General features: G+C 36.5%; 2 protein-coding genes and 1 long non-coding RNA gene across 6 annotated transcripts; all 3 read left to right on the top strand.

The window, feature by feature from the left end:
- The first annotated feature begins 3856 nt into the window (after positions 1–3856).
- Positions 3857–8781, top strand: LOC115726786 (chaperone protein dnaJ 10). Of its 3 annotated transcripts, none has more exons than XM_030656823.2 (10): positions 3857–4028; positions 4280–4378; positions 4595–4654; positions 4979–5061; positions 5626–5791; positions 5928–6057; positions 7273–7431; positions 7550–7722; positions 8301–8381; positions 8474–8781. In XM_030656823.2, exons 2-10 carry the CDS (start codon positions 4292–4294, stop codon positions 8552–8554), a joined length of 1020 nt encoding a protein of 339 aa, XP_030512683.1. In that variant the 5' UTR covers positions 3857–4028; positions 4280–4291; the 3' UTR covers positions 8555–8781. The 3 variants fall into 3 exon arrangements, with proteins under 3 accessions (XP_030512683.1, XP_030512681.1, XP_030512682.1); XM_030656821.2 differs by having other exon boundaries at positions 3862–4009; positions 4282–4378; XM_030656822.2 differs by having other exon boundaries at positions 3862–4009; positions 4278–4378.
- A 4669-nt stretch (positions 8782–13450) lies between these two features.
- LOC115726787 (protein CASPARIAN STRIP INTEGRITY FACTOR 2-like) lies at positions 13451–14987 on the top strand. The gene is made up of 3 exons (XM_030656824.2): positions 13451–13620; positions 13836–13903; positions 14663–14987. The coding sequence occupies exons 1-3, from the start codon at positions 13497–13499 to the stop codon at positions 14825–14827; spliced, it is 357 nt and encodes a 118-aa protein (XP_030512684.1). The 5' UTR covers positions 13451–13496; the 3' UTR covers positions 14828–14987.
- Positions 14988–18869: 3882 nt separating this feature from the next.
- Positions 18870–19518, top strand: LOC115726788. Of its 2 annotated transcripts, XR_004013603.2 has the most exons (4): positions 18870–18938; positions 19109–19184; positions 19267–19328; positions 19420–19518. It is a non-coding gene; the product is annotated as an uncharacterized LOC115726788 (long non-coding RNA). The 2 variants fall into 2 exon arrangements; XR_004013602.2 differs by having other exon boundaries at positions 19267–19483.
- The last annotated feature ends 2880 nt before the right edge of the window (positions 19519–22398 follow it).

The following is a 22398-nucleotide window of genomic DNA, read 5'->3' as shown; positions in this document are numbered from 1 at the left end:
ACGTAAAGAGAATAACAAAAACTACATAAGTTGTAGACATTGAAGCAATTTTAAACAAATTTTTAAAATAAAACTCTACTATTGGGAATATAAAAGTAAATATATTAAAATGAAGATTAAAGTAAAACTAAATATGGACAATACAAAGTGTAACTCCATTACGTGTTGGTAAATTTAATTAAAATTTATTCTGAATAAAAAACAAGTAAAAGAAAACATTAGGTGCATCATCAATAGAGAATGAAGAAAATATTGATAGGAGGGCTTGAGTGAGTGACACATGACCACCCAAAACCCCACCTTCCATTTATTTCATAGAAGATGCATATAATAAACTATGCACGTAATTGTTTTGCAGAGTGGGGGTAATTTGCACGGGACCGATTGATGTTTGCACATCAAAGCAAACCTTTGTTTAAATTTTATTTCAAAAGTAGGAAAAAATGACTCGCGAAGCATTTTGTATGTTATAAATTACATGGTACTTAGCGAACGGTGGATTAGAGCAAAATAAGTGGGCCAAATAAAGAAACAAATATTAGTCGAGAAAAAATTGACATGTAAGTACATTATTTTTATACTCTTATTGAGGAATTGGCAATAAAATTTTCTAAGTTAACATTGAAAATTATTTTTATAACTAGCACAAGCTAAATGCTTAAATTGCACTTTTTAAAGAAACTAAAAAAAGTAGATCCTAAATTGAAAAATTCATGTTTTTATCTACCAGAAAATAGATATTAACATAAAAACCTTTAGATTGGCCTTTTTTCCAGTTGCACTATCCAAAATGAGATTTTGGTCGTCTGGATTTCTATCCATGAATGAATTGGATAGGATAAGATATGAAACTCAGTAACATTTTTATATCATATCTATTGTTTGGTGAATTACCTTAATAAAAGCAGATATGTTCATATCTAGGTATTTTTTTCATATCCTATCATGTTCATTATTTGGTATTTTTACGTATCGATATAACTAAACCTGAAAATGCACAAATGTAGATTATAAAAATCTCTTATAATTTGCTGTCAACTCTAGTATGAGGGAGAAAATATGATCAATCATATTTGAAACTATGAAGTTTTTTTTACTCTCTCGCTAATTTTGTTAAATTTCAATATAAATCACAAAGCTACGGAGGATAACGAGTTTAACTCTCTTTTTGCTTTCATAGACTTTTTACTTGAACCGGAAACCTACGAAGGAGAAGAAGTTTCGACTCTCTTACTATTTTAGTAGAGTTTCGATGTGAACTAGAAAACTAAAAATGAGTGACGAAACTTCAATATAAACCAAAGATACATTTGAAAAGGAGATGAAGATTTCTATTTTTTTTTTATAGAAATTTCACCGTCCCACATTTTTCGAGAATCAGAAAGATTATTTTCAAGTTTTAATTGATTCACTTAAATCTAGGTTCTTTTACTTTATTTTTACTTACTTTTTTTGTATCTCTTTTTGTTGTTATTTTTATTCTGTTCCATTATTTCTTAATATACATTTTATTTAATAATAAACTATACTATTATATGTCAGGATATAGATATGAAGTGTGTGTGCATGCATATATATATATATATATATATATATATATATATATATATAGCACGAAATCTATATTATAAAGTACAAAAGAAATTAAAATTTATAAAAACGTATACGAATAAATAAAAAAATATTTTTATCTTTTATTTTTTAATGTTAGAATTCTATATAATTTAAAGAAATTTTTATTTCAATTTTTATTATTTAAGAAATTTGTTATTCGAGAAAAAATAGCTTTTATGCCATGAACGTAAAAAATCATATCCACATTTATTCCACCTACCACATTGGATAATTTTATCTAGGCTATGTCCTTTATATCCCACTTTATCCTGTCCCGGGCATGAATCAAAGACAGGATATGATAAATATTATCCTATCTTGATTTTTATCTTGACTACCAAATGCATCAAAATAGTCAGAATAGGGATGGACGTTTAAAATACTTCCCTAAACAATTGAAAAAAAAAATGAAAACAAAGAAAAAGAAGCATATATCATTCATAATTCAAAAAACAACTTAAAAGTCTCATAGAAAGAAAGGAGATAGCGAAAAAAAATTTCAAACTCCAATATGTCTCCAGCAAAAACCAAAATAAATTTTCTCATCGATCAAAAACAAATAGGAAGAATTTAAAATCATATCATATAACTCGAACATCGGGAGATATTGAAATATCCCAATACATGAAAATCTCGTCCCACACTTATGTAACATATGAATTTCAAGGATTATCAGGTTAGTGAATTTTGTTGGATCTTACAATTAGAAAATAACGGTTACAATAAGCAAGTCAACATTATTAATTTACTTATACTAATAATAAAGTATTATTTAATTCAAATATTTGAGCACTGAGGATTAAATGAACTAGTGACAAATTTTTTATCATGCTTTCATAGTGGTCATCATGTGAGGGAAGAAATATTAATGAGCTTATTTTCTCCGAATATTGACACTGCTTCCATTTTTACTCTATATAGTTGTAGATCAACACACCACTAGCGCGTTATATGTGTGCGAAGATTGACATCCGAAAGATAAAGATGGATAATTTTGTTATGAAATATTTGAATCATCCAATGCTAGAAGGACGTAATTGATTAACTATATGAGTTTGAAAATTACTAAAAAAGTCCTAAACTTAATGTAATTGTGTCAATTCAGTCCTAATTTTTTTGCATTTGTGCCAATTTAATGCTCTTGGCCGACCAGCGTTGACTTAAACAAAATTTCAATAAGATTTTAATATTTTTATTTTTATTTTTATTTTTTTTTCTTTTTCCCTTTTCCTTCTTTCTTTTCTGTTCTTGTAACACACTATGGCCGGCGAGCTGTAGTCGTTTTCATCGAAGCTCATAGGCCATTAGGCAAGGGCAACCTCACCATGGCCTCATTGTGGTTGGCAAGGTTGGCTTGGCATAGATCTAGGCTAGGCGGTCGCGCTTCGCAAACCTAGACCATTGCTAGGCCTAGCCGCCTTCACTCGCAACTACGTGCATCTCACCCAGCCTGGGCGAGTTCCAACGACCCTTGCCGGCTGCAGCTTGTCGGCCAACGGGAAGAAATAACAAAAAGAAAGAGAAAAAAATAAAAATAAAAGAACTAAAAAGTACTAAAATATTATAAAGCATTTGTCCACGTTAGCACTAGTCGTCCAAGAAAACTGAATTAGTATAAATGCAAAATGTGTAGAACTCATTTTGTAAAAAAAAAAATATATTTATAAATAAATTGACATAATTATGTTTGTGATTTTTTTGGTAATTTTCTCAAATTTTGTTGACTAGAGTTCTCAGATCATTTATTAACCAAGCCAATTAGAGAATATTTTTGATTTCAAAGCACTGTTGCCGTGTCCCATAAAAAATGTCCTACAACTCAAAAATTAAGATAGGTAATAAATTAATCATATTATTCGTGCGAAATGCGGCTCGATCCTCGCAGCATTCGGTTTTACGAAACCTTTACTTTCGATTGACAATTTCCCCCACACGTGGCGCACATGACGCGACGAAAAAAAGAGAAAAAAAAGAATCTATTTCGTTGTCGGTTGCACACTTCCGAAAAACCAGAACAACGAAATCCTTTTACGCGGACGCGGGTCAACTTTCCTAACCACTGGCTGTAAAAAACGACGTCGCAGCATGCGCAGAATCCTTCTTCGCGTCCCTTCTATTTTTCTTAGCCGCGTTGTCGTTTCGATTCACTCTCTCTCTCTCTCTCTCTCTCTCTCTCTCCCTATATTCCTCGCGACCAACGATCGCGTTCCACTCCACTTTATACAGTTTACTGCTTCTTTATTAATTTCATCGAGCTCGTCCAGTCAGATCAGGTTCTACTCCGTACCCGAGCTCTGTGTTCTCGATCGATCCAGCTTAATTCTCCTTCAAGCACCCATTTCGTTCGCTTCTTCTTCGTTCAGCTCGTGTTTTGCACCTGTTCAGCTTCAACCTCGTAAGCCTCTTCCCTCCGAGCTTCTTTGTTTTGTGGTTTTCTTTTCGTTTTTCACTGTGCCTGTGTCTTGTCGTTTTTCACTGTGCGTGTGTTCTGTGCCTGGGGAATTGAAATGGGTATCTGGAGTATTTCTTGTTTCTTTCGTTTATTGGGAGGGAATGTGATTAGCGGTGGAGTAGGTTGATTTGGCTGAGAGATCTGCGATTACCAGGTTTATTTTCTTCTTAATGTGTTTCTCTGATGCTTCTACGTATTTTTGTTCTTACCTAGAGAGAGAGGGAGATGGTGAAGGACATGGCGTATTACGACATCCTCGGCGTGAGCGTGGATGCGTCTCCGGCTGATATTAAGAAGGCGTATTACCTCAAGGTAATTGACCATATGCGTGTTTGGTTGTTTTTTCCTTTGTGGGGTCAGAATGAGCTTCAATTGGAATGTAATGTTTTTTCCAATGTGATTGGCTAAGAAGAAAGAAACGCTGCTTTAAGTGAATTGGTTGGTTGTACCTATGACCAGGGGTGGAAATAAGGTTGTGTGAATATGATGAAAGTGTCAATTGAATATAGTTTATGCGTTCTCTTTCAGGCGCGGCTGGTTCATCCAGATAAGAATCCTGGAGATCCAAAAGCAGCAGAGAATTTCCAGGTCAATTTGATTGTCTTTTGTTTTCCTGAAAAAGTATAATTAGCATGAATTCGCACGCAAAACTACAACTTAAGTCGACCATGGTCAAACAATTTTGAAGGAAAAAGTAGATTTCGGACGCAGAATAGTGTGAAAGTCAAATCACCTTTATTGAAAAAAAGTGTTGCACATGGATATAATTTTCTGCATTCAGCTCAACAGAATTTCACATGTTATGTAGCTCAGAAGCTTTTTCTGAGACCATTATATTATCTAGCCTTGCTTTTTAGAAGAAATTATATATATTTTTGGTTTTATTCACTGGGCCTTTGATTGTTTGTGAAGATGCTCGGTGAGGCCTATCAAGTCTTGAGTGATCCTGAAAAGCATGAGGCATATGACAAGCATGGAAAGGAAGGAGTGCCTCAGTAAGTTCTTCTCATGAGCAATAATGAGCTAGACCTTCAAAGTACACTTAAATCGTTGTAACACCTCATTTTCTAACACATGCTTTTCATTGGATAAACAAGTACATCCTAAGTCCATTAAATAACTTAATCATTCTATTTGGCACTTTCAGAGAAGTGGTTTTCTTTGGGTATACAAGTAATTTCAATGAAACACAAAGTATCCATTATAAAGTGGTCACAAATGGGTTTGCTGTATTTCTTACCTCTTATTTTGGGTTTAAAAATGCCGTAATTGCTTGCTTCCTTGCTGTTTTGAGTACTAACATCTAAAATTTGACAGCTGATACATTACGTTAAATAATTTTACCTGTGTGGATAATCTCTGATGAGTAAGTGTTTTCATTCCTTGTAATTTAGACTTTTTCTCTAGATTCATTTGATTTCCATACCGGTTTATGCCAGATCATGCGAAGAAGTAATTTCATGGTTCCTTTTGGTTTCTTCCTCTTTTAGTTCTCAGAAGGAAGAAAAAGAGAGAAGAAAAACAATCGTTAGATTTCTTAACTCTATTTTGCATGCCAGGGACACCATGGTGGACCCCTCAGCCGTGTTTGGGATGCTTTTTGGGAGTGACTTGTTTGAAGATTATATTGGGCAACTTGCGTTGGCTTCTTTAGCGGGGATTGAAATTGAAGAAGATTCCCAGGATCCTGAAGTACGTAAGCAGAAAATTCAGGAAAAAATGAAGGTACTATTTCTACAAGAACACTTCCTTTGATTAGCTGCATTGATATATTTTTTAATGCTTCCAAAAGCCCACCTGCCCGCTGTACTTGTCAGTAGATGCAAATTATTTGACCCATTTTGCCATTTCTCTGGCGCAGGCTCTGCAAAATGAAAGGAAAGAAAAACTTATAAATATTTTGAAGGATCGCCTTCAGCCTTTCGTTGAAGGTCAAACAGAAGAATTTGTGAAATGGGCAAATTCTGAAGCAAGTCGCCTCTCTAAAGCAGGTGACTTCTTCTTCTTGGATGTGCTTACATATTGAATTACCCCCTTATGAGGGTGTTTTTGGTTGCATACTTGCATGGATAACTTTATCCAATATTTGAACAAAATGCATAGAACGAGGTTGAGCTATAACGGATAAATCATTATGTAATTATCTGGTAATGATTGGGTGCAGAAGAGTTTCACAATGCGTTGGGCAACACTGAAATGTCATTTAAGAATCTAAGACATCAGATACCTTCTACCTATTCAAAGCCATCTCTTATACGTTGTCACAGGATCTAAGCTCCACCCTGAGAAAGAGCAAAGGCAAATAAAACAGACTAGATCGAGCACTGGAATTTAACTTTCTAGGAAGATTGTGTAATATATATGGATGTTGAACTTGTTAATCTTTCTCCTTCAGCCTCTCTGTCTAGCCACCATCTGGCTACTTTGAATGCCATATGTTTAAAATAAATGCATTTAATTAAGCACTACGCTTCCAGCATCAACCGGCTAATACATACATGTATGCATTTTCTCGAAATGTTGTCAAGCTGGCAGATGTAAATATGTGATAGTTCGAGTTAAGTTATTATCAGAACAGCGAAAAATATAGATCTATCTCATGTAGTGAGAAGGTCAAAGAGTGATCAGGTCAGTGTCATTTGAAGTTTGTCGCATATTAGTAGTTTGAGGTTTAACTTGTAAGAAGCAGCAATTTTTTTTTGAAATCTTTTTTGCGAGAACTAGAACAAGTCCTTTATAAAGTGAAGACTCCTGAAGGTTGCCATTGGATAGTTTCTTTTACACATAAATAGCTAGAGGGCGAACTTAATATGATTTCTAATAGCAACACGCCTTTGTATTTATTTATTTATCTATTTATTTTCATGCAGCTTCTGTAGGATGCGTATTGCTTTGTTTATTTTCATATGCAGAACACATCTCCCCTCACATTCCTATGCAAATAAACGGCTAGTTGGAGAATGGGGATAATCAGTCTAAAGTGGTTGGATGTTGATTGGCAATTCTCTTTTCACTTCTGTTTGGCTAATCTTTTTGGAGAAATTTTTTGTGTCACACCCTCTCTCTCTCTCTCTCTCTCTCTCTCTCTCTCAGCACATTCTTTTTTGGTGATGGAATCAAGAGAAGTTATTCGGCCCAATTGAAGGCTCGCTTTATTTTGATTCACTGATGATATTTGCATTGACTTTAGCTGTTGTCATCCACAGCTTTTGGAGAAGCCATGCTTCATACTATTGGTTATGTGTACACGCGAAAAGCTGCAAGAGAACTTGGAAAGGATAGAAGGTATATGAATGTCCCTTTTCTAGCAGAATGGGTTCGAGATAAGGGGCACCAGATAAAATCCCAAGTGATGGCAGCTTCCGGTATTTTCTGTGTCTTTGGAAATGATGCATGCTGATATGATCTCCGAGCCTTAAGGTCCTTTACTTCTTGCAGAACTTCTACTACAGTCAAATAACTCGTAACTTCTTGAATGTGTAGGTGCTGTGTCTTTGATTCAAATACAGGACGAGCTGAAACAGTTGAATGAAGGAGAAAACAAAGAAGAGATGCTTCTAAAAACTATTGAAGACAAGAAGAATGCCATGGTTAATTCGCTCTGGCAAATTAATGTGGTTGATATAGAGTCAACTTTGTCGCATGTCTGCCAAGCTGTGAGTACTAGATCTTTAGTAGCTTAAAACTATATAAGCTTGTGACACCATCATTGGCCAGCTAATCATGACTGATGATATGTGAAAAGCTGGAACTTTTTGACTTCAAACTTGCGGTGCTCAAGAAGTCAACTAAATTGTAAGAACCGGCATATAAACAAAAGTTTGTAGTATGCTTAGGGTGGATCATCCCTCTGTACGTTGGTGACTGCCGAGTGAGTGGAGGAGGGACCACTGTTGAAATTTCAAATTGTTTCCTTCCTATTTCCTGCCAGTTTGTTTTATATGCTCCATGGTTCACATATTTTGGTTTTTGATTTGTTTGAACTGAGCTAGACGTCAGTTGCAATGTTTATTAAAAGTTCTGGTTCTGATTCAGACAGAATGCTTGCGTGGTGTTAGTGGAATGAGGGGTGTGTTATTACATGTCACATGCTTTCTCTAGGCCGCAATTGGCCGAAAGCCGACTTGAAATTTCAGTGACTTTCCAGTATGATAAACAGTTGGATGACATAAGCTGACTCAAACAAGTGTCATTTTAAGGGAAAATAATCTAACTATTCCTTTTGTTGCTTCAGGTTCTTAAAGATCCTAATGCTTCCAGGGATGTTCTCAAGCTTCGCGCTAAAGCTTTGAAAAAGCTTGGGACAATCTTTCAAGTGAGTGCCATTTACTTCGGGAAAAGTTGTGCCCTTGAATTACTACAACATATTTTCAGTCTCAATATAAGGTTAAATTTGTTCCTTCTCAGGGTGCTAAGTCTGCTTACAGTAGAGAGAACAGCCTGCGACATGAGGCTGACGTCAAAGCAGACGAAGCTTCAAAATCATAATGTCTTTTTACCAGTATCTTCATTGTATGTATTTGATCTCTCTCTTGTAGTGGACAATCTTTAAGCCTTCTGGTCATTGTTGTTTTCAAGCGTGGTCTACTGACATGATTGGAATTTAGCATAAGTAGTGTGTTCAAAGCCTGTCATTTGTATCGAACATAATTGTAGCTTGGCAGTTACTATTACTTTTCATGAAAAATGATGGCAGCATATCTCTTGACTTCTAAGAGGACCAGTCCTTATGGTTTTCCCGTGATGCTTTACTTTAATTTGTTTGATGCTAGTCATTCAATCAAATGCAATGCCCGTGGTATCTTAATTTTGTGACTGGACATTGGAGATTAGTATTGGACTATTGTTGCTAAGAGTTTGCGATTTCTTAATTAAGTAGGTTGTCTCGGTCAGTTGTTGGAACTGAGGAATAAGTAATTGATGGTAGGTAGTGGCTTTGAACCGTGGTTTTTCCATCATCAATTGGGGAATGAAAGTTCTTTCTCAGATTTTATTCCTAGTTGCTTGTGACCAAAGCCTTGCTAGGTCTTTAATTTTTCAAAGCAATCCGAAGATTTGGTCGTTTGGTATGATATGTGAAGATATGGTTTAGGCTCGGAAAAGGAAGGGCAAATATGCGGGGTTTTGGCATGAAAGAATAAAAGAGCAAAAGAGAAATTGCACGGTATCGAATGCTCTCGCATCCTGTTAGTAGATTCTGCAACTTGAATGCTTTCTCAGTGTGCTATGCTGCTGCTGCTTCGTTGTTTTTTCTTTACCAGCAATCGAACAGCATTTTGTAACTTCATTCCTGCATTGGATTAGTCTTTCTGCAGTTCATGTTGGAGTAGTAAATTCACTAGAGCTGAGGGATGGCTCCCTGTAGGATTCCGACAGGGGACTCCACACGAGTTGTAAAAATTTCAATTGTCTTATTCACTTATTCAACCCTTGAAGTTCATATTCCATTTCTTTATTCCATCTCCTTTTCATTTGTTTTCCCGGACATTCTCCTCATTAGTATCTAAAGTTTTTATGATTCTTCCGTGTTACCATGAGTAGAAACTAATAAAGAGGATTACCAAAAAAATCATAAATCTATTGTAATTGTGTCAATTCAATAATAAATTTTTTTCTTTGCCAATTGAGTCATTAACCTTTTATATTTGTGTCACTTCAGTTCATCCGATCTATTATGATCGAAAATAGCTGATGTGGTGCGATTGGCAATGGCGTGGCAAGTTGGCGCCGACGTGGATGATTCTTTTTACTATTTTCGAATTATTTGTTTATTTATTTATTGTTTTCTTTTTTCTTTTTCTTTTTTCTTCCTTTATCCATGTCGGTATCGGTCATGCCAAGTCAGTGATTTGCTGCCATAATTGATTGAATGGGCTGAATTGACACAAATACAAAAAGTTGAGAACTCGGTTGGTAAAAAAAAAGGTATGACTAAATTAACACAATTGCAAGTTCGTGACATATGTTGATAATTTTCTTGAAATTGATATATTTTTGGGATTATCGCTTGTGCGTGCATGTGTGTTTTGGGTGTGTGTTCGAGATCGAGAGAGAGGGAGACCCCTCATTGATTTCAAGCTTGCGAGTTAATGCTCGGGCATCTAATATTCTTTTAGCTTTTGACAACTATGTTTGGAGAGTTGAATCTTTACCCATTCAAAACTTTAGTGAGAGTATATTTTCTATTGACTGAAGGTGGTAGTGCTTAGATATTATAGTACAATGTGGTGGTGGTGGGAGGAGATGATTAAGATGGGGTGAGGGTAGGTTGGAGCGATAGCGAACACGATCTTAACTAGAGATGGCAGTGGCAGTAGAAGCCATATCATATAACTTTTATACTTAGTTTATCAGTAATTTGCATGTAGATTTGCTATTTGATTCACTGAATTTTTTTATACTGGGTTTATTTATTTAGTATATTCATAATTTACCGTATTGCAATTATAAGAACCTGTAAGCAATATTCTACAAATTATGTTATTGGATGCTAAAATAAGTAAAAGCAGAATCCAGCTTTTGCATTCATTTTAAAGTTGAGCCTCATCGAAATTAAGACTTGTATCTGTCATTATAATGCTTAAACCAAATGTTTCATCTAGATAATCTTCTCAATTAACATTTGAATGAAGTTAGAGAGGGAGTGGGATCGAATGTTTTAGAGAGTTTTGACTCACTAAATTTGGAATATGAAATAAAGTTCGTGAGGGAGATTCTCCTCTTATTAATAGGCGGAGTGCTCACAAGTGGCACCGTCAAACATGTACGATGGAACTTCTATAGCGGAGACACAGAACTTCTATAGCGGGAACTTCTATAGTGGTCTATTCATTGCTAAATTGAGTCGCAATGGCATGTGGGAGAGAACTGGGTTTGAATCGGCTCATGAAAATCCCTAGAGCACAATTCAGGTACACCTGCCTTCGAAACTCCAATGTTACTTACCAGCATTTATGGACCGTTGCTCAGTTTGGGTTAGATCTTGATGCTACCACTTTTGCATAATAACGCTACTAAAGGGGATCTCGTTACGGAAATAGCTTTCGGTACACCTGTTTCAATTTTGACTAGTGTTTCATTGCTTCCATTTTCTTTCTTTTTTTGAGAAAAGGTCCTATCCTTCAATTGAAATTGATGTCGGTTCATAACCTCATGGTGACATGCGACCCATTCATTGACGACCTCCCAATCTGTCTCTTGCATCGACGAAGTCGATGTCGACCTAGCATCCTTCACCTCTCGGCATGTCATTTGGCTTCATTTCTTGTTCAAACCTCTAGCCCCTTCCAGATTGCAAAGAGAACCCAATGCAACCTCCCACACAAGCACCATACCAATCTTGTATCTGTAGAAGGGCCTACTAAACCTTCAAGTCCTGGGAAAGGAACACAAGCTTTCAACGCTATCAAGAGAGAGTGGCCAATAATACAAGCAAAAAGCGAAAGCCATTGTCTACTTGAAAGTTGGGGACTCGTGCTTAGCTAACTCCACTTCCATAAAGAAGACCCATCTCAAATAGTATAATTAACCCAGATGCTTCTCTTTATTCTCCACCAGTGTCCTTTCAACTTGTCGTTTTGGATAATTGGAAGCACTAGTCATCCACAAAAGCAATTTTTAGACCAACTTTACTTTATCTTTTTCAACTTTTTATGTATTTTATTACCTCTCCAGCACAACTAAAGACACAGATATTATGTTAATCAGACATCACATCCTTTGCACTATAAGTACGATTCTGCCCTTCTATCTAATAACCATGCAGACTTGAGATTTCATCATTACCGTTTTTGGTGTTTTGATAAGATCCGAATTATATGATTGTAACTGATATGCTTTCTAGGGAGATTCGTGAATATCTTATTTCAATCTTTAACAATTCATAATAACTTATACCTTTCGGATATGCAAAAGAAAAAAAGTAACCAAAAATTCTAAACTGTGCCCACTATGACAGGTTTACACTAAACTTTTTTTTTTTGTGACACCACGAACCCAAAATTTATATCCGTGTGACATATTTACTCTAAGCTTTTTCTTGTGACATCAAAAATCCCAAATTTTAATCCGTGTGATATATTTACTCCAATTTTTTTGTGTGACGTAAAAAATCCCAAACTTGTAGGCATGTGGCATATTTACCCAAATTTCAAGGTAAATGTATTACAATGATATAAGTTTAGGGATTTCGGTATCACAAGAAAAAGTTTGGGATAAATTTATCACATTGGTTTAAGTTTGGGTAAATTTGTCATACGGATACAAGTTTGGGGTGTTTAGTGTCATAAAAAAAATATTTAGGGGTAAATATATCACAATGATCATATTTTAAGATTTATGGTGGCTTTTACCCCACGCAAAAATGTGGCTCTTGTTATCAAAATACTTTCTCCAGAGGCAAATGCAATGGACCTATTTAAATATGACATATGCTCCCCAAATTTCATGCTCAACTTTAGCTGCTTCATCTACTACCATGGCTCGCAGCAAGAACAAGAATTAGAGGTAATAAGTTTCTTGACTGGCACTAGGAATCCACCCCAACTCATCCCTAAACCGACCCAGACCCAATCCAAAATGACTGTAAAAGCCGATGATCTAGACCCAATGAAAGCGAAAGAACGCACTTCCAAGGAAACCAATTACGAAGTGATACGGAATTGGCCCTACCCCCAACTTGAACTGAAGCGACCCTGTTATCAACCCGAATCCGGAGTAACCGAACCCAACAAAAACCTAAACTTGATGCAGTCCAACGGTTGCGATATTTGATTCTGACCCAGATGAACTTGAGGTCGAAAAAGGTTAAATCAAGATATCTAAAACTCGAGTAAGCTCATAACAGAAGGTGAAGTCTATAGAAAATGAAGTCGGTAACTTAGCTGAGAGAACCCGAAAGTTTACTCCGACCGGAAAACTATCCGCATCTAAAACAACCTGGCCCCGAAATCTGTCGATCTTTCCATTTTTCACCTCTGACAAGAATATTAAAAGGAGAGCAAGTGCAAACATTTACATAACATAGTAATGAGGGAAGAATATAGTCCAAAACAGACGGGCTACAATGGTAATTTCCATTTAAGGTCACCCTCAACGCGTTATCACTAATTTAACACCAAATCCGCAAGCCACTAACTTCATAGACTTATAATGCCCTACAAGAGAAAAGAGGGTGAACTTCGCCTTTTGATTTTGAATCGTAAACTTGGTATAAGGGAGAAAAAAACAAACAAACATAAATTTGCACCCTCCATCACAGATTGTATTGAACGTTTCCTGTTTCTCGATACATTGCCACTCCAACTATACTTTAATGTCCTTAATTTGGTAGACACTTTAATGTTCTCCCTGTGCTAATGCGAAAGCATTACGTGGTTTAGCTTCTCTCTCTCTCTCTCTCTCTCTGGATTTAGAAAGAAGAAAGTTGATCATGAGAATGGGGGTCATGCTTCTGAAGATCAGAATCAGTCTCTTCTTCTTCTCCTTCCTCCTCCTCCTCCTCCTCCTCCTCCTCCTCCTCTTCCCAGCATCACTTTTCACATCTTGTCATGCAGGTGGGTCTTTTACCATCATGTGGGAATTGCAGCTTTTTTGGAATTTCGCATTATCATCAAATTTTTTCAACATGACTGTATAATCCTATTGGTCTATCCCAAGGAATCCAAGAGAGTAACGAGTATGTCTCATACTGCCGGAGACGTCAGAGAATGTATATCAAATTACTGTATGATGCTGAATGTGTATAAGGCATGATGTGTAATGTTGGCAGGTCGACATCTCAAGTCCATGGATAAGTTGGCCAAGGAGGTGGATATGAGTGAAAAGAGTGATCAAGAGGTTTGTGCTCATTTTCTAGTTATTGTTATTTTTTGGTTTTCCCTTAGGAGTACCTTCAACTTTGATACTTTGTTTTCCATGCTTTCTTTCCTTTTTGGTTACTCCACCCACACCGATTAGTGAAAGCATTTTGCGCTCATTGAAGGCTTGATTTAAGAATTTTGACAATCTTTGAAAGTAAAAGTTTCCTAAGGGTTCATAGGTAGGTAGCAATTCGTTGATCATTATAGCAACCAAGATTGTAGGGCAGTTAAAAATCCAGGAAAGGGAGTTCATCTTCATGATGGTTAGTCATGACGAGGAGGGAAAAAAAAAAAGTTACTGCTAAAACAACATGGTTCTTATGAATACAATAATTTGATGAAAATCTAGGGGTACGGATGCAAAGGTCGAGCTGGAAGACAATGGAAATTCTCATTGATTGGTTAAGTTCAGGCCTTTGACCTATGCAAGTGGTCCTGACTCATAACAGTTTGCATGCAGTTGGTAAGGATTGAATGCGAGATCTCCAGTTTCTACTTGTAAATATCTTAATGCCTTAACCAACTGCGCTAATCTTGGAATTCGACACAAAAAAAATGTGAATCACTCACATGCACATGAAAATACTTTTTCGCTGTCATCTAAGTTGCAAGCAGGTGATACCGTGAATCAAATAACGAATCAATACACATGCATGTGGAGTTATGCGCAAAATTTGTCTCTCAAATTAAGGCTATCTTAGAACTTCCATCATAGCTTTGATTGGGTTATATACAGGAAGCATGGAAAGAGACAACGTCATCATCCTCATCAACAACGGAAGAGGAATTAGCAGAGACCATCATCCATGAAAGGCTACTTAAAGTGAATGCCAAGGACTATGGAAGGCATGATCCAGCACCGGCGCTTGTCAGGCCGCCCTTCAAGCTCATTCCCAACTGATGAAGAGCCCAATGACTTGCCAAGAAGAGAGCACTACATGCCATTACGTATTAAAAACTATAAATCAATAAAATTATTAACTACTCTCAAGATATTATGTAGCATGTATTACTGTAAATTGAAGTCTCATCTATATATAAGAGTGGTGGTAGTTATTTAATTGGCACGGAAGTAAGACGGGCTTCCGCGTCTTACTTGACCCCTACCTAGCGCATACTAAATTGGTGGTGATTCCTAGAGCAAAACCAAATCAAATTGTCGAATGAAGAAATCAATTCACGATCGGTAGAGCTTGGAAGAGCCCATGCCTAGCATAGTGGCCATCTCGTAAGAGGACCATTCGTGCTCGCTTTACCAATCCGTTGAACTCCATTAGTGTTCAGCTCGAGGGTCGCAACAACTTTAAGTATCATCTAAAGGATACATCTTGGAAATTATAATCCTAGCTTAAGTTTAAATCAAAATTCTAGGTAAAAAACTCTCCTTAATCATTGACCAAAAGTCCTAGCAGATGTTAATAACATATACACGGTACATACACGATCATCACTACAAAAAAACACGGATTTAGCCACGAAAAATTTGCGATGAAAAAAATTCGTCGCTAATTTCCAACGAAAATAGCAACAAAAGTAAGATTCGTCGCTATTTGCGACGAAATTAGCGACGAAACAATTCGTAGCTAATTAGCAACGAATATAGCGACGGAAAAAAATTTCGTCACTAATTTGCAACAAAAATAGCCACGAATATTTTTCATCGCTAATTTGCAACGAAAATAGCCACGAAAAATATTTTGTAGCTAATTTGAGACGAAAACGGCCACAAAAAAAAATTCGTCACACATTAGCGACGAAAACAGCCATGAAAAGATTATTCGTCGCTATATCCTTTGCGACGAAAATAGGCTTCGTCGCCAATTAGTGACGAAAATATGTTTCGTCGCTAATTAGCGACGAACGTATTTTTTCGTCGCAAATTCTTTTCTTAAAAGTTAGCGACGAAAATCAACATTCGTCGCTAATTAGCGACGAATGTTGATTTTCGTCGCAAAATTAGCACTATGAATAAAAAGAACAAAGAAAAAATTAAAATTAGTGACGAATAACTATTTTCGTCGCTAACCTCCTATTGAGCAATTAGCGACGAAAATCAAATTTCGTCGCAAATTTGTTGCTAAGCATTTAGGGACGAAAACGTATTTCGTCACTAATTAGCGACAAATCACGTTTTTCATCGCAAATTCTCTTCTTAAAAGTTAGCGACGAAAATTGTTGTTCGTCACTAATTAACAACGAACAATGATCTCGTCGCAAAATTAGCACTATGTAGCGACGAATCATGGTTTTTGTCGCTAATATGATAGAAATATAAATAAAAAAGAAAATATTCAATTTAGTGACGAACTGTTATTTTCGTCGCAAAATTAGCACTAGGAATAAAAATAACAAAGAAAATGTTAAAATTAGCAAGGAATAACTATTTTCATCGCTAATTTAGCGACGAAATGTATTAATCGTCACTAATTTGATAGAAATAAAAATACCAAAGAAAAATTTCAATTTAGCAACAAAATGTATTATTCGTTGCTAATACGATATAAATAAAAATAAAAATAAAATTAGCGACGAACAACGTTTTTCGTCGCTAACCTCCTATTGAGCATTTAGCGACGGAAACCAAATTTCGTCGCAAATTTGTTATGAAGCATTTGGCGACGAAAACCTATTTCATCGCAAAATTAGCACTATGTAGCGATGAATCATGGTTTTTGTCGCTGATATGATAGAAATATAAAAAAGAAAATATTCAATTTAGCGACGAACTGTTATTTTCGTCGTAAAATTAGCACTATGAATAAAAATAACAAAGAAAATATTAAAATTAGCGACAAAAGGTATATTCGTCGCTAATATGATAGAAATAAAAATAACAAAAAAAATGGTCAAATTAGCGACGAATCACTATTTTCGTCGCGAATTTATCGACGAATCACTATTTTCGTCGATAATACGATAAAAATAAAAATAAAAATAAAAAAATAATTAGCGACGAACAGTGTTTTTCGTCACTAACCTCTTATTGAGCATTTAGCGACGAAAACCAAATTTCGTCGCAAATTTTTTGCTAAGCATTTAGCGACAAATCACGTTTTTCGTCACAAATTCAAGTTTGCGACGAACAACTTTTTTTGTCGCTAAGTAGCGATGAACTCCGTGTTTCGTCGCTAATTAGAGACGAACTTCAGTTTTCGTCGCTAATTAGCGACGAAAACTGAAGTTCGTCGCAAAATGTAAACCCATCCCGCCAAATCTTCCAAAATTTTCATTTTCCGGACTTCCCCCTAGGTTTCTTCATTCACCCTCTCGCCGTCACCCAAATCGTCGAACACGCCTTTTCCCTTGCGTTCTCCGGTCCCATTCCACCACAAGCCATTGCGTAGCTCCCTTGGCTCTTTTCCCTTGCGTTCTCCAGTCCCATTCCACCACAAGCCTGATTTTGGCCTCGCGAAACATTCTTGGGTCATCGTCACCGTTTCGGGTCTACCCCGTTTTCTCCGAAGGGGACGAATTCAATCCGTGGCAAACCCATTCTTGGGAGGTCTTTCTGCTAAAACTCTCATCGTCTCTTAGTTTTGATGTATCGCGACCTAGTGTTCTTCAAACTCCCTTGCGATCAATCATTTTTCGTTTCGTTTCTTTTCGTTTTTGGGTGAGTTCTTGGTTCTTTTTGGAAGAGAGGAAGGACCATCCCAACTCGATGGAGCTTGTGGAACAGTTTGGTTTCGACTCTGCAGCGAGTCTTGACGAAAGTTTCCCGCTTTTTAGCTTTTCTTTGTGGTTGGTGCTGATCATTTTGTCTGTGTGGATTTTTGGTGTCTGTTTTGTTCTTGAGATGCTTCCGTATGAGCCCTTTTCTGCGTGTGCTTGGGCAATCCAGTGATCATTGGTTTTGCTTCTCTTTCTCTTTCCCCGTTTTCCGAGAATTCCGAAGAAAGAATTCTTTTCCCCCAGTCTGTGGGTTAACGACCAAGAAAGAGTAATTATGTCTCCGAGAGAAGTTTGATAAAATTCATGCTGAATTGAGTGCTATTGGTTGCTCAATAAAGTTGATTTTGTTGCACTCTTCATCTTGATCCGCTCTGTATTGGTGCATTACCTGGACAAGAGAGATCTATATCTAGAAGTTATGTTTTCATCCGATTTGGTTCTTTATTACTTGCTTTATTGTGCTCTCTGAGTGGTCATCACAAAGCGCTTCCTGTCTGATTTCCTTTGAAATGCCATGTCAATGTGCCAATTCTCTTATGTGCTACTGATGGCAATTTACATGTTTGTAGATGTAATCGTGGAGATCAGTTTGGAACCTTATGAGACTTCTCCGAGTTCATCTAATTTACTAATAAGGTCATCTTTTTCAATTTTTTTTAAAGATCTTTGGATCACCGCTTTACCTTTTATTTTGGTGCGGATAAGCGAAGGCTGAAAGATGAAATAGAACCAGAAGAGGTTTCAACCAAAAGAAAATCTCAAAAGGTAAGGCGGGAAGTCCCCGAAGGTGCTCCAGATTGACATTGTTCACAGAGTAAATCACACAGCTTATAAAACTTGAGTTATGTTTAGTGAATGCGGTTCGAGTAAGTTTGAATAGGAGGTCATCTGCTGGTTTACTTGTTGTTTTACCTCTTTCCTACCACTAAATGATGCTGTTGATTTGCACATGGCTTCTTGTTTTTGGGGTGCTAGTGAAGCATCATCTATATGGATCTACCTTTCATGTTCGACCATGGCACGCCTTAAGTCCATTTGCACCTAAATCCCATGTATATGCCCGATGAAATTGGGAAAAATTCTGATTATATACTTGTATCATAAGTAGATTGATCACTTGATTGATGGCGGGTTCCTCTGTCCCATGGTCTTCTACTAATTCTACATATAAGAAACCCGTGTTAGCCTACTGTCTTGTATTGCCTTTAAATCTTTTGGGGATAAAATGCTTTCTTGTAATTATCTTGTTTATGTTGATTCATTATGTGCCGGGAAGTCCCCGAAGGTGCTCCAGATTGTTTAGCGGGTTTAACTTTTGTAATCAGTGGAACACTTGATAGGTACTTCAAATCATTTTCTCTCTTCTTTAAGTTAAAACTTTTGCTTCCAAATTCCCAGTTGCATATTTCTGATTCTCTTAACATGTGAGGACGTCTCTATCCTGGTTGCTTACGCTTTTAGTGCTTTGTGAATCTAGAGATTCATTAGTGGCACATTTACAATTTTCCAGTTTGGAGAGAGAAGAAGCAGAAGATCTAATTAAACGACATGGAGGTTGTGTAACTGTATCGCTTAGCAAGAAGATGGTCATCTCATATTCCTTTCATGATTTAGTATTAAGAGTGTTATATGAATCTGAGTTACTTACTTTCCTAATTCTATGTCCAGAATTACCTGTTATGTGATGAAGATATTGGAGGACGGAAATCTGCAAAAGCAAAAGAGCTCGGGTTATTACTTTCTGTGGATGTTGGTCGTTATTATAGTATTAAAATAGTTAGTTTGCAGTGCTCATTTGTGGTTTTCATTTCTTTGATTTAGAAGAACTTTTCTTACGGAGGATGGTTTGTTTGATCCGATCCGGTCATCAATTCGTACAAAAACGCCCGTTCAAGAGAAGTCCAAGAGTACAGAGAAAGCTAATCATTGGCTTGTGTTTTTTTAGGGCAGTTCATCTCTTGCGATTTCATTTTTCATTTGACGTGGTATTTACTAGTATATATTCTTGAAACAAGGTGTATATTTGACCTCTCGTATTTACTAGTATTTCATTTTTTATTGGATACCTTTTGGACTGTTAGAGGGTGCATATTTGACCTCTCGTTCACTTGATCGTATGTAAAAGATTCTATGGCGCAGCCACTCACGTTTTGAATATTCTTTAATATCTTTGTTGTGTGTAATCTCATTGCAAAACTCATCGCCAAAAGTCGTCGTTGCACAATATTCGTTGCAAAATTTATCGCTAAAAATGTATGGCAAAAATAAAATCTCGTCGTTTAATGAAATAGTCGTCGCAAAAATTCATCGCTAAATAATTAATAAAAATTTGTCACTAAATAACATTTATAGCAAAATTCATCGCTGAAGGTTTCGTCGCAGAATTCGTCGCTAAATTATTTATAAATTTGTTGCAACTATTAGCGACGAAAATTACGTTCGTGGCTAATTTGCAACAGAAAAAATTAGTCGCAAATTAGTGATGAACTTTGTGACGAATAAATAATTTGTCGCCAATTCGTCGTCGCAATTTAGCGACGAAAAATTAAAGTTCGTCGCTAATTTTACGACGAATTTTGCGATGAACAACATCTGCGACGAACATAGTTCGTCGCAAATTTGCAACGAACGAAATTCGTCGCAAATATCGTTGCAAATCAGTGACGATAGGATTTCGTCGCAAATTGGAGACGAACTACGTTTGTCGCAAATTTCGTCGCAAATTAGCGACAAAATTTCATTTTTTCGTCGCTAATTTTTGCGACGCCGTATTAGCCACGAATTTTTTTTCGTGGCAAAATTCGTGGCAAAATCCATTAGCGACGAATTTTGACAAAATTTTCGTGGCAAATTTCGTGGCTAAAATCTTGTTTTTTTGTAGTGCATGCACGCTACATACAAGACCATGCATGATAATGCACGACCCATGCACGGCACGGCACATGGAAATTCTTGCAAAGCTACACTCTCTACACAGTAGGGCCGGGCTTAAATGAGCTAAAGTTTAAGAATTCAATGACTTAAGAGCTCAATTCAATGAAATTCACAAAATCACCTAGGTTGAAGTTCAATACAATTAGTTGATCTCCACAAATTCCATCCCTAACTTTGTTATGAACTGAATGCTAAGTCCCTGGGCGAAAATTTATGTGTCAACACCATAATGTTGCTCCTTGGCTGCAAGTGCATAGCCGCATCAGAGCTTGTCCCTGTTAAGTCGTCGTTTTGTGACATTCCTTAACTATCTGTCGGAGAAGTTCTCGATGATGGCCATCCTGGAGTCGTTCATCGATGACCTAGTCGCAACGGTGGTTGGCGGCAGTGGGCAGTGGTGGTCGGTGGCTGCAGGAGGCAATCGACAATAGTGGGCGGCAACGGCATTCCACAACAGTTTTTACGTTTTTTAATTTTATTTTTTTCTTTATTTTTCTTATATATATATAAAAACGAGTATACTTGAGGTTCATTTATAAGTGGTGCTTGGGAAGCTATAGGCCACGAGCATAAAATGGGTCGAAAATTGATGTGATTGTGTGACCCATTTTTCAATCATCTGCTTTAACTTTAACTTTTTTAGACTTTCGCTTGGCACTTTAAAAACTTACAACCCATAAACAACGTGTTTGTACAAAATATGAATAAAAAAATGAGTCATGCAACCATATTGACGAGTTCAGCCTAAATAAGAAAACTGACAAATCAGACAACCACCCCCATCAACTCGAGGATAACTCATTTTATTTTATTTTTTGCAAGAAAAATCCTTTGTACTTGAAAAATGGGTGTGATTTGGCAAATTTAAGGTGTGGCCGAATTTTGAAAAGCATGTGAGATATATTTACTATTAGGCAAATGATGAATTTTTTAGTATGGAGCCATCCATTCATGTGGATAATTCTCAGCATTTATCTATTTCCGTTTAAGATATGAATGATAAATGATATATAAATATTTTGTGCCAACAAGAAGTCAAAGAATAACAAATAAGAATTGGATACTGAATAAAGATTTTATGTTTTAGAGTGGTTTTTTCTATATTTAGAAAAATTGAAAATCAGTGTATAAGTTATGTTCCAAGGCGTAACAAGTACCTTAGTAGCGAAAAATCAGTATTAAAGAAAATTAAACACCCCTAGGTTATATCACTGTATCAAAAGAATGTAAGCAGAGGTGATAAATCTATAAATGATGCAACAAAATAAGGGTTAATTACACTATAAGTGTCAAAACTTGTGTACGGCGCTCACTTTAGTACCAAAACTTTCAAATTGATCATTTAAGTGCCAAATTTTTCAAAAAACGATCGCTTCAGTGCTACATCTTTCAAAACGATCATTTAAGTACTAAATTTTTTGAAAAATATTCACTTCAATGTCAACTCTGGCCAACCACGTCAGCTCAAATATTAATAAAAAAATAGGCCACATCGGATTTCAGGCGAGCCACGTCACTTCAAATCCGAGTTGGCACTAAAGTGAGAATTAAAAAAATGATGATCAATACCGGTGAAGATAAATCGAGCAGGAATCAAACTCTTCGAAGCCTCGAACAGGAAAACAAAGGAAATTTGGCACGGCTGCATGGCGGTTCCTGCCGGCGATCAATGGCATTTGACGCCCCCGAGAATGGCTCAGATTTATATCTCTTCAAAGTGGGCTTTTTTTAAAAAAAAAATTTTGGGCTCAGTTTATATCTCTTCGGATTGGCAATCTGCATGGGCTAATTTCCTTCAAGTTTCATGGGCCAAAATTTCTAGCTGTGCGAATCGATTCTAGCTGACGTCGAATTGGACCACTTTTT

Source organism: Rhodamnia argentea, chromosome 5 (genome assembly GCF_020921035.1).
Source record: "Rhodamnia argentea isolate NSW1041297 chromosome 5, ASM2092103v1, whole genome shotgun sequence".
Taxonomy (NCBI): Eukaryota; Viridiplantae; Streptophyta; class Magnoliopsida; order Myrtales; family Myrtaceae; genus Rhodamnia; species Rhodamnia argentea.
Note: the sequence above shows the minus strand (reverse complement) of the source record. Positions and strands in the feature narration are given on the sequence as shown.

Bases quoted from the DNA above. Each gene is read 5' to 3' on its own strand.
- LOC115726786 (XM_030656823.2), top strand. From the start codon at position 4,292: ATGGTGAAGGACATGGCGTATTACGACATCCTCGGCGTGAGCGTGGAT. The intron at 5,792-5,927 runs GTACTATTTCTA...TCTCTGGCGCAG, and splicing joins AAATTCAGGAAAAAATGAAG to GCTCTGCAAAATGAAAGGAA. The intron at 7,723-8,300 runs GTGAGTACTAGA...TTGTTGCTTCAG, and splicing joins TGTCGCATGTCTGCCAAGCT to GTTCTTAAAGATCCTAATGC.
- LOC115726787 (XM_030656824.2), top strand. From the start codon at position 13,497: ATGAGAATGGGGGTCATGCTTCTGAAGATCAGAATCAGTCTCTTCTTC. The intron at 13,621-13,835 runs GTGGGTCTTTTA...TAATGTTGGCAG, and splicing joins TTTCACATCTTGTCATGCAG to GTCGACATCTCAAGTCCATG. The intron at 13,904-14,662 runs GTTTGTGCTCAT...GGTTATATACAG, and splicing joins GTGAAAAGAGTGATCAAGAG to GAAGCATGGAAAGAGACAAC.